Source organism: Balaenoptera acutorostrata, chromosome 3, assembly GCF_949987535.1.
Source record: "Balaenoptera acutorostrata chromosome 3, mBalAcu1.1, whole genome shotgun sequence".
In the NCBI taxonomy this organism is placed as follows: domain Eukaryota; kingdom Metazoa; phylum Chordata; class Mammalia; order Artiodactyla; family Balaenopteridae; genus Balaenoptera; species Balaenoptera acutorostrata.
Genome location: NC_080066.1, coordinates 2215873 through 2229280, shown reverse-complemented (window position 1 = coordinate 2229280; position 13408 = coordinate 2215873). Strand labels below are relative to the sequence as shown.

Here is a 13408-nt window from a genome sequence, read left to right as displayed (position 1 = left end):
CTACTCTGCTAGCTGCCTGGCGCACTTTATTTTCTACTCCCAGTAAATGTCCTGCTGTGGATATGAATGTCTCCATTTTATAGATGAGAAAACCGAGGCTGAGAGTCCAAGGGTACACAGCCTGTAAGCACAGATCCAAGGGTCAAACCAAGGTCTGTCTAGCTTCAAAGCCCGTGCTACTATTTTAGGCTCTAAATTTCCTTCCTTAATAAGCAACAGAAGTTTCCTAATTTACCAAATAATGCATAAATATAAACAAGAAAGGAGAGAAGGCATGGTGGCATGAAGATGAAAAACTGTATTTAAAAGGAAAAAATTCTTTATTCTCTTGGACTAGGATGGCTCTTCGAGGCGATACTTCCCTTGTACACTGAGCACACACACCACACACACACGCATGTACACGCACACACACGAGGGCTCCTGCCTCGCTGACGGCAACGTCTTGATGGCCATACTAGCACTGACTTCCAAACACTCAAATACTCAGTAACGCGATTCATTCACAAATACACCACACGATGCCCTCTGACCTTCAGCAGACCTCTTCAATTATTTTGGGTTCCAGGCTCTTGGTCGGGGACCTGGTGTTCTCATAAAAGCTGCCACGTGAAGCTGAAAAGCAGACAAACTGCACATATGAGAAATGGGAGGGGAGCTTGTAACTTTCAGAAAAAACTAAATTCTAAAAGAAAAAAATTATCTATATAGAAATAGCCACCCTTTGGGACTTCCCTGGTGGCGCAGAGGTTAAGAATCCACCCGCCAATGCAGGGGACACGGGTTCGAGCCCTGTTCTGGGAAGATCCCACATGCCGCGGAGCAACTAAGCCCGTGTGCCACAACTGCTGAGCCTGCGCTCTAGAGCCCACGAGCCACAACTGCTGAGCCCACGAGCCACAACTACTGAGCCTGTGAGCCACAACTACTGGGCCTGAGCTCTAGAGCCTGTGAACCACGACTACTGAGGCCTCGTGCCACAACTGCTGAAGCCTGCGTGCCTAGAGCCCGTGCTCCGCAACAAGAGAAGCCACCGCAATGAGAAGCCCGCGCACCATAAGGAGGAGTAGCCTGTGCTTGCCGCAGCTAGAGAAAGCCCGTGCGCATCCCATTGCAACCAACGCAGCCAAATATAAATAAATAAATAAATTTATAAAAAAAAAAAAAGAAATAGCCACCCTTATCTGCAACGATAATAGGATCTGGACTTAAATGAGCACACAGAGTGAAACCACAGAAGGGTTTGGGCAGATAAAGGAAAGGCGCTTTACACTGACTCTGGCAGGAAAGTGAAGGACTAACAGGGTCAGAACAAGGACAGACGTGCGGACAAGTCCCCTCTTTTGTAACGTGCAGGGGTGGTGGCAGAGGGGTAAGGAAAAAAGGGAATTAATGAGAGTAACTTTCGAGGGAAGAAGTACAATGGATCTTGGTCTTGGTGACTAAGACTTGGTCTTGGTCCTTTCATTAGCAGAAACACAGAAATCGGAAATAACTCTCGGTTGGAGAAGATGACAGGTTATTCGATTTTAATTTAACCAGCTTATTCCTGCAAAATTTCTTTGTGCCCAAATCATTCTCGAATGGCTTTTCATCAGAGTTTTTGTCCTTTCCAAAGAACCCGAATGAGACCACTTAAAGCCATCTTACTCTGTGGTGGGCTTCTAAGTTCTGTAAGTATCGGCTGTATCCTTTATATTCAGGCTGAAGGGATGGCGAGGTTAGGAAAGCACTGCTAAGAACCCATCAGATTTGAACATGAACTTGAGTTGTCCGCCCCCTCGCTGTAGGGACGAATTTCCATTCCTCCACGTTGCTCAGTACACATCTGCTGTGTGGAACGAAGCCTGAGACGATGCACAGGAGAAAAGGAGAGAACCTCTGGGTTTCAGTCTTCTTCCAAAAAAAGTAAATTAAGAAGGCTGAACTAGAGGTTCTTCAGGGTCCTTCTAGCTCTAGAAATCGCCCCTCTCTCTAGCCTCTTCTCCCCTGTGTTGAGCAGCAGGCATTTCTAAGTCAGCCGGCCCCGGTGAAGAGAAAACAGCTTGTGGCTCTGACACAGAACAAAGCTAACTGGGTCACAGGGAGATAGACCCTCTGACCTTGGCCTCGTAAGTGGCACCCATAGAGAGGCCAGCCCGGAAAGCAGAGCTAAGCGGCCACACGCTGAGAGGAGGAGGAGGCTGGTAAGGCCAGGGAGTCCACCGTCCAGCACCCTCCCTCCCAGGAGACCCCGAGCACAGCGATGCCCACTGACTGCTGCTTGCTTGGCACCGGGGTGTGCAGGCCCTGCGCTCTGAGAACACAGAGACACACAAGCCCCGCCGACACCCTCGCCTGAGGACCTCCTAGGCTGGGAGGCGTGACTTCAGTCCTGGGGAGGTCGAGCCTTGCAAACGAGTGTTACCTAAACAGGTTCCACTGCCTCGTCCCTTCCCACTTATAAAAATGTTCCGTCTTTTCATATTGACCGTTAGCAGGCTCCGCTAGACAGCGAAATGCAACAAGATATTAATGAACTCATGAAATCAACCAGCACTTTTCTGCCTTTTTAACATTTGCCTAGCACCGAAAACTAAGAAAGAGACAAATACCCAATTAAAAATACGAAACAAACGTTCGCCCTCACCTGTGATCAAGGATATGCAAATTAAACCCAAATGCCACTATTCACTTCTCAAATTACTGAAGCTTCTAGAAGGCAATAGCTGTTGTTGGTGAGGGCACGGTGAGTGAGCTGTAAGGGCTCTCCTATTTGTGTATGAATGTGTGCAGGGATCTGTAGGTAAATGCTATTTCCTTTCTTGAAAGTGGTTAAGTTATAAAATCTTTAAAAATCTGAAACCCTATAGACTAATAATCTCACTTCTTGGGATCCATCCTAATGAAACCATCCAAGATACACACAAAGTTTTATATAAGAATACTTATCCAAGTTTTAATTATGATAATAAAAAAAAAGCTAAACTAAATGTTCATTTAAGGGATGGTTAAAATTCTGGTGCATCCACGTGGTAGACTATAATATGCACACAGGTGTATAAAATGATGTTTTCAGATATATAATGGCACAGGAGAAAATGCTACTGGTACCATGTTAAACAGACAGTTTACAAAAGCCTAGATTCAGTGCATATAATACAATTTCATTTATATACATACACACACACACACACACACACACACACACACACACAGTGTGGGGAAGAGGAAACATACCAAAATATCAACAGTGGTATTGGATTCTGAGTTTTTAAAAAATGTCCTTATTTATACTTTACTGTATTTTATGATGTTCTGTCATGAAATGTATTAGATCGAACCATATGAAGTTTTGCGGGTAAAATAATGGTCAAATATTGGCACTTTCTTATACTTTAACTTATTATTATTTCATCATCAGGGGAAAAAAACCTTAAAAACAAAAAGCTACATAGGTAGGATTAGGAAAATGTACCACTGAAAATGTACTGCATATTTGGAAGACTCAATGAGCATAAAAGAGACACAGAAGAAAAGAATAAATGAATAGTAAATTACGTAAGGCTCAAAGGGTCTGGTATATGGTATTTGCGTCGTATCTGCTACAGATATACTTAACCTGATTATAGTAGGCTCAAAATCACGCTCTGTTGATAGAATTGGATGTAAGATTACAAGCAGCACTCTGAAGGTCTCGATGAGACATTGTTACTCTTCTAGAAAACCTTCTCAGTTGCATTCCCTGACATTCCAGCCTTAAGATGCAATTAGTCCCTCAAATTGTTGGCAGTTGACTGTAAATATTTCTTCAACTGACAATTTTTTGGTCAAATGTTATGATTAATATATAACAAAGTACTTTCTTTAAACAAGAGGTGAATAGCCAAGACACAAAACAAACCAGATTGAGGCATGTTGCTAACTGATGCATGGATTTTTATTGCTTTCTACAGCTTTTTTTTTTGGTGTTTTTTTCGATGGTAGAGCCATGTATTTTATTATGAGCAAGAGAATTGCCATTTCCCTTTCCAGTCTTAATAATTAAATAAAGAGCTCAACAGTTTAAGTTCTGGGACAGTAAGTTCTCACACACTGTCGTCACCACACCACAGAGGGATGACCAGCTCTGCCAGGGCCCTCAAGTGGTGAAAACCTCCTAAGACCTAAAAAGCATATTGAATCTGGGAAGTAATAGTTCATAGTAGGGCAACCATCACGGAGTTAAGTTTCTTTAAGGTGACCAAAAAAACACAAAAAAACGACGAGATGGAAAACTTGGGTCTGAGATCAAAAGGTTCCTGGAACACTAATCTGGCTGGGTTGGGTTGGTATTAAGGCATTGATTCAAAAAGAGAAGAAAATAAAGTACCAAATATTACAGACTTTATTTTTTTCATAAATATTATCTCTTCTAACTTCTTTGTCTCTTCATCCACAACTTGTATGAACACACATACCTACACATTCACACACACACACACACACACACTCACACTCTCCTGTTGTCTTCTCTTTCACCTCTAAATTCTGTCACACATTTATTGCTTTGGAGACCTCACCCATTTGTAAGAGACCCTAAGTACCTCATTAACATTTCCAAAAGATTAGCAGTCATTAAGAAAAGGACTGAAATTGGATAAGATTTTTTAAACTTCTGGAATTGTTGGCTATTTGCAAAAACAACTGTAAAACTTATAATAGGTTAGAATTAAATTCCACTATCATCATAGACATCAAACTCCACATATAAAGATTCCTAAAGTAGTCTATTAAACGTATAACACACTCGTTTTGTTTTGAATAAAAGAGCCAACATTTTAACATTTAAAAATGTTAAAGTTTAAATTATTTCATATAATTCTTGCATTATTTATTTTCTGATTACTAAAGCCATATAATGTTATTCTAGAAATAAACACTGAAAAATTCAGCGTTTAAGTAAAAAGTAAAAGTTCCCCCAAACCCGACTGTGTCAAGAGATAACCATCTGGTTTCTATTTCTCCAATTAGTCTTCCTATACATACAGTTGCTTTCTCTCTCTCCCTTTTCTTTCCCTCTTTGAAATATGTATATTGGTGTCTCTTTATAATAGTATCTAAATTCTTAGACTTACATACACAAGAAACAAGCTGAATGAGAAAGCTCTAGAGAGATAACCAAAAAGCAGCAAACTACAAGGGCATTTAGTGGTCTGATAATAAGGCTCTGTCGGTTGGGCCAGGCTGTTCCCAACTATCTATATATTACCTTTAGAAAGTTTCTGGAAAATATATTTAGTTAAAGAAAGTTAAGGTAATAAGCCAAACTAAACAAAATATCACGAATTCAAAACAAGATCATTGAGGAACCGGACGGTTCCTGTATTTTTCAATAACATGTAAGGTTTAAAGACTATATCAAAGTATTGGAGACTGTTCTAGCCCCTCTGGGCTGCTGGCTTTAGCAAGTGAGTGCCCCTTTAGTGAGTGCTTCATTCCTTAAGTCAGCCCGCCCCCGAAACAAAGCACAATAGCAAGGTTTCAACGAGAGAGATAACACTTCCCATCCAAAAGGTGAACAACAACATCTGCTGAAAAACCAAATAAACTGCAGTAATGGGTTCAGCCACCGGCCTAGAGGATTTCAGAGACGTAGTCCTTGCTTCTCAAAATAAAAACCACAACAGAACAATTGTTTCAATCCAACGCTCTGCGTTCTAAACTCTCTTTAGATTCATTAGCGAGAAGACCAGCCAAGCTCATTAACAGAGAAACGCTGGACTCCGAACAGCCCGGCCCGTGTTGGCTGTGTCCTCCCAAACTCGAGGGCTCTCCAGCAAGGACACTGAGAACCTGCTAGGGCTGCGGACTGCCGGGCTTTCTTTACTCATAGCATTTCTAAGATTTATTTTTAAACTGCATTTTAAAGATTAGACTCCAAGGATCTTTTCAAAGGTTTTTTTTTTTTACTGAAAAATTGGTCCTTATTTATTCTCCTTGTGTACCTCCAGCCGCCAGTTACCTTTTATAGCTAACATTTTACGGCCCAATGTCTCTGGAATCTGTGACTTACTCAGATGCGTTACTGGATAACTCTGGTTAGCCTGTCAAACCCTCCAGAGCATGTGGACACTCGGGCATTTTAAGTTATGTTCCAAGGAGGTGGAAAGACAAAAATTCTTTTTTTTTTTTTTTTTTTTTCCTTTCTGACACGGGATTCCTCCACCCACCCAATCCCCCTAAATCTCCTGGGCCTGCCAAAGGCCCGACCTTCCCATCTCTGCAACAGCGGGTGAAGTTTGGAGGGAGGAAGGCCCAGCAGATGAAGGCCTCTGTTCAACAAATATTTGCTCACCCCTCTAGCGGGAGGGACACCGTTTGCTGCACGCTGCCTGCCCTGAGTAACACTTGGAGCCCTTCAGGAAGCTTGTTCAGCTGGTGGCCAATAATTAGACACCTACTATCAAGGTAAATATAAAGTCCGAACCCACAGAGCATTACGGAAAACCGAACGAATTTACCAAACTCCCCACTTCACACGAAAACCAACACGAGTTCCCCGAAACAGAATCTGCGTGGAACTTCCCAAAAAACTTACACTCGCCTGCCTTGCTGGACGTCTTAATCCATTCATCTTAAATTCTAAAACTACCTGACATAAGGCAACGTTTCCCTTAAGTTTTGCCCACTCAGACTACTGAGTCTGCGATTTTCGCCCAAGCGTTTCTGGCCCCTGAATCTCGGTCCCACTCCCCCTCCCAAGAATCCCCTCCCGTCGTCCAACCCGCATCTCAGATCCCCGGGATACACACTTGCGAAACTGAAAAGACGAAAGGAAGACCTCCGAGCTGTGTGGTCCGCGCGGCTCCGCTCTCTCCCCAGGACAGGCCAGGCGTCTAGAGCCGGGGCGGGGGACGCAGCAGGGGGTGGCCAGGGGCGGCAGGGGACGGGCGGGGGTAGGAGCCCGCCTAAGCTAGCTCCCCGAAGCCTTCTGCCCCCGGAGAGCGCGTACGAGCGAGGGCTGGGGCGCGGCCAGGTTGCGCGGGCGTCAAGTTCCCGTTTCCATTTTTTCCTTTGGTAGTGAAATCACAGCTGCTTTTCCAAACCCCTAGGAGAATCCCAGGCGCTCGGCTGCTCTGGCCCGTTTCGGGGGGGAGAGCGGCGCCCTGAGCCGTAGGTCGGGCGTGCAGGAAAGCCCTGGCCCTCGGGGGCGAGCCGCTGGCGACCGCGGGTGCGGGGCGCGGAGGGCGCGCGCGGAGACCCGGGCCCGGCGGGCGGGCGCGCTGCAGACCGCACAGGGGGCTGGTCGGCCAGACGCACGGCGCTGTCGGGCGGGGCCCTGCCCTTCTCCCCCCCGGTTTCCCTTTCCCTCCTCCGCTTCACCGCCCGCAGCCGGGGGCCGAGCCGCCGCGGGCACTGGCGGCGATCTGCGCCCTAATCCCGGCCCTGACCCCCCGGCGGCGGGCGCGCGCGGCCGGGCGGAGACGGCGCGGCGCGGGGGGGCCGTGGGAACCGGGACCTCGGGGACCCCGCGCAGCGGCTGTCAGCTCAAAGGGTGGACACGCCCGCGAAGGCGCCGGACCCGGCAGCGACCCCCGCCCTCCGGGCCCCTCCCCGCGCCGAGGGGCGACACACGCGCCGACGCCAGCCGCGGCCCTCGGCGCCGGCCGGGCAGCGCGCGCCCGGGGCTGGGCACCTGAGGGCGGGGACTCGCGCTCCCAGCAGAGCGGCGCCCCCCGCCCGAGGCCGCGCGGCGGGCTGCGGACATCCCCCCACGCTGGGGAGGGCGCCGACCCGAGCCGCGTCCGGGCTGGAGAAGTTGGGGGGCGAGCGCGGGAAGCTGGGGGCGAGGCGCCGTGGGAGCAGACCGGATGGGCGGTGGGAGTCAGGAGGGGCGAGGGACGCCGGGACTTACCGAGCGGCTCCCTCATGCTGCCCCGCGCCGCCGCCGCCGCCGCCGCCGCTCCGGCCGGCCGGGGACCAGCGCGACCCGCCCCGCTCGCAGCCGCCGCGGCCGAGCATGCCCGGAGCCGCCGCCGCCGCCCCGCCCACCCAGGCCGCCCCGCCCATCGCCCCCCGGCCGCCCCGCCCATCGTCCCCCGCCCACCCCCCGCGCTCCGCCCCCCGCCCCGCCCCGCCCCGCCCCGCCCGCCAGGCGGCCTCCGGGCTCTGGTCTCCGGCCGGAGGGCGGCACCCGAGCGGCGGACGCAGAGCCGAGGGCGCAGGCCTCCTCCCGCCCCGCAGAAGGCACAGGTGAGCGGGCCACCCTTCCCTCTCTTTCCTGTCCCTTGGGTTTGGGCTGCTTCAACCCTGTGCGAATGTCCACACACACACACACACACACACACACACAAATACACAGAGCCACACAGAGATGCACACAGACATATTCACACACAGACGCACACAGACACACACACAGATGCACACAGGTGCACACATTTACGCTCATATACAGCCACACACAGATGCACACAGACACACTCATACACACACACTTTCACAAAAACGTGCACGCAGGAAAGGCGCGAAGAGCAGGAGACAGCTGACAACAGCTTAGTGCTTGGGATCGCCTTCTTTAAAAGCAGGCACCCGCGAGTCTTCGCTGGAGGCTGCAAGAGCCCTTACAGGTCAGCTGCTCCGTCCCGGCTCCTGTCTCTGACAGATGAGGAAGCTGAAGCCAGGAGGAGGTGGAGCTCAGCGGGATGAGCATTCACCTGCTTCCAGCCCCGCCACCTCTCTCGAAGCAGTGATCAGGCTGTTGCCAGTTCTGTGGCGGCAGAAGTCCTTGCACTTTGGAGGGCAGAGAAAAGACAAAGTGTTCAACTTTGCTGATGAGTCACAGAGAGGGAGAGGGTATTGGCGAAGTCAGTTTCACTGAGGCAAAGATGGGTGGGCCGAGCAGCCTGGGGTCCCTGCAGAACAAATTTTTAGAGAAACGTTCAGCCCCACTATGGATTTCGGGCTGTGCTCGTTGCCATCATACCGATAATATCTGAAGTCGTTTGTACTCTCACCGCGGGCAGCCCCCGTCTGAGCCCTTCAAATGCATTATTTTCTTTTAATCCTCACCATCGTCCTTTGAGATGGTGGGTCTCGGGGAGGCACCACAGTTAGCAAATCGCAGAATCTGGCCCAAGACTCTCATTCTGAACCCTAATCACAAGGAGTGTGCAGTCTTCGAGAGAAAAAAAAAAAAAGCCAAACACACCAGTGCTGGGAAAGAAAGAGAATATGATCAAGGGCTGTGTCGTGCGCTATCCATAGTGCATCCGAGGAAACCAGGACCGGGAGATGGAAGCAGACTGCATGATCAGGAGCTCAAGGGGCAGACGGCTTGGGTCCTGATCTTGGGCGCTTCTGCCACTTTCTAGATGTGGGACTTCACTTCCGTGGGCCTCAATTTCTTGTCTGTTGAGATGGAGACAGCGGCAGTGCTCACCTCATAGGGAAGCCATGAGAGTTAAGTGAGATGATGCCTTTTCAGCACTCAGCGTACTGCTGGCACATGGCAAGAATGCAGAAATGTTAGCTCCTCCCACTGACACCTGTCCTAATAGTGCTCTGTGGGAAGGCTTTGCGGGGAGCACCCTGAAGGCCTGGTAGGTTGCACTTAGGCAAAGAGGAAGGCGATCATCTCCGGGCTGGGAAAATAAGATGAGAAAAAAGCAAAGAAAATAAAACGCAGAGGCTTTTCTGGGAAATCGCAGTTATATACAGCGGTGACATTACTTCTTGTTATAAAAGCATCTCTCAGGGATAGACGGCTTCAATGACACACCACTCCCGTTTGTCCTCAGTTTGTCAACACCATGAAATAACTTTTTGGGGTGTGGAACATCTACACGTGCCCAGCAATACACATATGCACACACACGGAGCCAAATGTTCCCGCAAGATCATTTATCAACCAGCGCATTGAGATCAGGACACGATTCCCCATAGAACAGCGTTATATTGTCGGGTTTCTGGGTCAACCCCACGGAAACTTCCTAATGTAGCTGAAATGCTGTGTAGTTGCAGCAGAAGACAACACTGAAGCAGTGGGAGAAACAAGCTCAACCAACCCACATAAAGCTGCTTCAGAAAGAAACGGTTGGAGCAGAAAGGTAGGGTAAAGGCAGCTTTCATTAGAGGGAGGTACCGAGACTGCGATACTGGAGATGCCGGAGAAGATGACTTCACGATTTCCAAGATTCCTGTGGTTTCCTGACACTGCCTGTTTATCATGACAACCTCGTTCAGAATGTTTGCCTTCCCTATTTCTTCAGCATGGATACATCACTGGCCCTGCTCTAATCACGGCCATGACTAAGGCCATTTCAGATGAACAAGCAGAATGAAAAAATGAGGATGGGGCAGGGGGAAGCAAGGAAGAAGGTGGGAGACTATTCTGCAGATTTGGGGATACCGTTGTGAAGAGGGAGGAAGGCAAGATAGAAAAGGCACATGAGTATGAGGGGTGGGTGTCTGAATTATAAACGGAAGAAAACAGAGGTGAACGGGAGCATGATGTTTCCCCAAATGAAGGTAAAGGTTGGGGAGGAAAATCCATTATGCCCATTTCCCACACTGGTCACCAGTACATAGACCAGGGGTGGTGGACAGATGTGCAAACCAGCTGTGTATACATGTGCGTATATGTGGTCTTTTGCCGTTTATATATACACGCACGTATACGTGTATCCGTATGTTTGTTATTGTTTTTAGAAAAAAAAGGCAGGTCTCTGTAACTCAGAAAGCACCTGCATAGGTTTTATTTTGACCGCAAGGAGAACCCCTTTCCTTCCCCCGCCATCACCTCCCACTCTCAGTTTGGTGTAACTTCACTCCCTCTCTCTCATCTACTTGATTTTGGGAGATTTAAACACAGGAAAAAAAAAAATCTATCTACTGCTTATGCAATTGTGAGAAAACAAAAAATGTGGTTTAAAGCAACCCTGAGCGGGACCCTGTGCCAGGATCCGGCCCCGGGTGCCCGCGCGTCTCCGCCTCCCTCCGAGTCCTGGAGAAGGGATTTCACAGGCTCAGGAAGGAACTGGATTATTGAGTCATCAGGGCAGATGTGCGATGACCAGAGAGAGAATGCTTAACAGGCTTCTTAAGGAAAAAAATAACAAAAAGGACAAAACCCTTGTTCCTTTGACTTGCTGCTTTTATAAGGACCTAGAAACCCGCCCCCACCCCCCGTCCTTGCTTTAGGGCCTCGGTGATGACCTACCACAAGGTTTCTTTTAACTTACTATTTTTTGATGTTTTTCTCAGTCTGTAAAAACACTACCAGTTCTCATTTTCTAAAAAGATTAATGTTCTCGATAAGATCTTGAATTCCCTCCTGTTGGCTTGTTCTAGAAAGTCAGACAATAATAGTTATACAAAAACTAGAAAGGGTTTTATAGCAACAGGTGCTAAGAAAACTTGTTTTTAGACCTCGACATACTTTCTATTAATTCAGATGCTATGCTGCATTATTAGTTTTAACCAAGAACTGCATTATTAGTTTTAACCAAGAACTAGAAATCTGTTTTCCCAAGTGTACTCCCTGGACCACTGACTTCTGGATCAACCGGGGGGTTTGCCTGAAAGCCAGATCCCTGGGCCTCATTGGACACAATCAGAATTTCCAGTTGCTACAGTTGAAAGCCTGGAACCTGTACTTTCAGTGAATGCCCAGATAATTCGCATACACTGGAAAGTTTGAGAAGCAGGGAGAGAGCACGAGAAGCAGAACCAGTGCGTCGAGGGCCCGACGGAATGATTGGCACGTAATAAACATTCACAGAACAACAGCCGTCGTCATCATTACGTGATGCTGGCGGACGCCCTGGGGGAGTAAAGTGCATTAGGCGTCTGTTAACTGCGGACTTAGAAGACTGGGCACCACCCCCAACAGAAAGTCTACAACCCTGGGGATTGAGAGAAAGGATGACAAATGTATTTCAGTCCTATACCTTCACTCTAAGGAGATTGGATCTGCATGGTTATTGCATGAGAAAAACCATTTTTCATTGTTTGCTCTTTGCCCACTTTCTCCTCCATCAGGCCACGCACTTGTGGGAAAGCCTCTCGGCCTCCCTCCCGAGCCCTGCCACCTGCCACTGGAGCAGAGGTGCATTTCGTCCCAAGCGTCCCCCTGCCTGCGGTCTACAAGTCTCTGCCAGATTCATAAGGAAAACCCCATTTTCCTGTCCTCCAGGGAAAGACAATGGCTGGCTGGGAGCACCTGGGACACGGGAGATACAGATATGACTCTAGGAGGACAGTGACGTAGGCCAGCACCGCAGTGTCCAGACAGACACAGGCACAGGCACTCTGGCTTCCTCGCCCGACATCTCACACCAGCTGATCGAGAAGCAACCAAAACTGAGTATTTTCTTTAACCCTGTGTGACTTTTAATTTAAAAAATGGGAGGGACTTCCCCGGTGGTCCAGTGGTTTAGACTCTGTGCTTCCACTGCAAGAGGCACGGGTTTGATCCCTGGTCAGGGAACTAAGATCCCGTACGCCAAGTGGCATGGCCAAAATAATAAAGTAAAAAAAAAAAAAAAAAGGGAGATACGTGAACAACTATGAAACAAGTTGGTTATCAACATTAATTGCAAAAAAAAAAAAAAAAAAGAAGCTTCCATCAGGGAAGAGAATAAGATATCAGGCTTTTGTTGAGTAGGTGATGGCTAGCATACTAAAAGGACACCAAGGTGGGGAGAGGCAAGACCTTCCTTTGGTTTCGTGTTCATTGTGTGCCAGGCACTTGGCTAGGCCTTGACTTAAGCTCTTCCATGGATTCATTACCAGGGTTGGATGATTTTGAAGGAGTGATTCAAGTCGAGTGCTGGAGAGACTATAAATCCCCCATATAAGAATGCTTTCCACATCTTTGCTTGTTTGCCTTCATAAAACTCCCACAGCATTTGGCTTAAGCTGCTAGGGTAGCGTTTATCATGATATACCTGGATTTGCTGTATCAGCGTACATATTTAGTTCAGCTACTGGATTCTGAGTTCCTGATGGAAGGGATTGGTTCATCCCTGTCCTAACTGTGTTTTCTTAGGTCCCGTATTTATCTATTTGTCATCCATTAGTCACAGGGCCAAAGCAGTGGCCTCCGTTGTTTATAACTCTTCTGTGATCTGGAGTCCATACTGTAAATCACCTCCTTATCTAACCCTCACACGGCAAGCCAATGTTTTCCATGCCCTAAATCAACCCAGACAACAAGGGACAGCCCTGATGCCCTAGAGCCCACCAGAGTCATTCAAACCAGCCAATCCCAAGCTGTTTCCCAGCCCCGCCTTGCCTTACCCACAGAGACCCCAGTAAAAGCTCTGGCCTCTGCTTTCCCGTCACTCCTTTCTGGACCCCGGCAGACACTGGTGCTTCCCCCCATGGCCCTGCATGGCGTGGCATGCCTCTCCTTTCTAGGGGATCTGTGAGGGACATTAAACTT

The 13408-nt window shown here is 48.4% G+C and overlaps 1 protein-coding gene and 1 long non-coding RNA gene across 5 annotated transcripts in view; one reads left to right on the top strand and one right to left on the bottom strand.

Annotated features, from left to right (window-relative positions):
• JCAD (junctional cadherin 5 associated) overlaps window positions 1–8018 on the bottom strand; it is a 37695-nt gene extending 29677 nt beyond the window's left edge. For 3 of the 4 annotated variants that reach the window (XM_057542049.1, XM_057542050.1, XM_057542052.1), the window contains exon 1: window positions 7877–8018. In XM_057542049.1, the coding sequence (XP_057398032.1) occupies window positions 7877–7983 (107 nt within the window). In that variant the 5' untranslated portion in view covers window positions 7984–8018. Of the gene's footprint in view, window positions 1–6773; window positions 7418–7876 lie in introns of those variants that run through there. The other variant, XM_057542051.1, reaches the window with a different exon arrangement.
• Window positions 8019–8114: 96 nt separating this feature from the next.
• On the top strand, window positions 8115–12511 carry LOC130707470 (uncharacterized). Its single transcript, XR_009007344.1, has 2 exons — window positions 8115–8214; window positions 12004–12511. It is a non-coding gene; the product is annotated as an uncharacterized LOC130707470 (long non-coding RNA).
• Window positions 12512–13408: the final 897 nt, after the last annotated feature.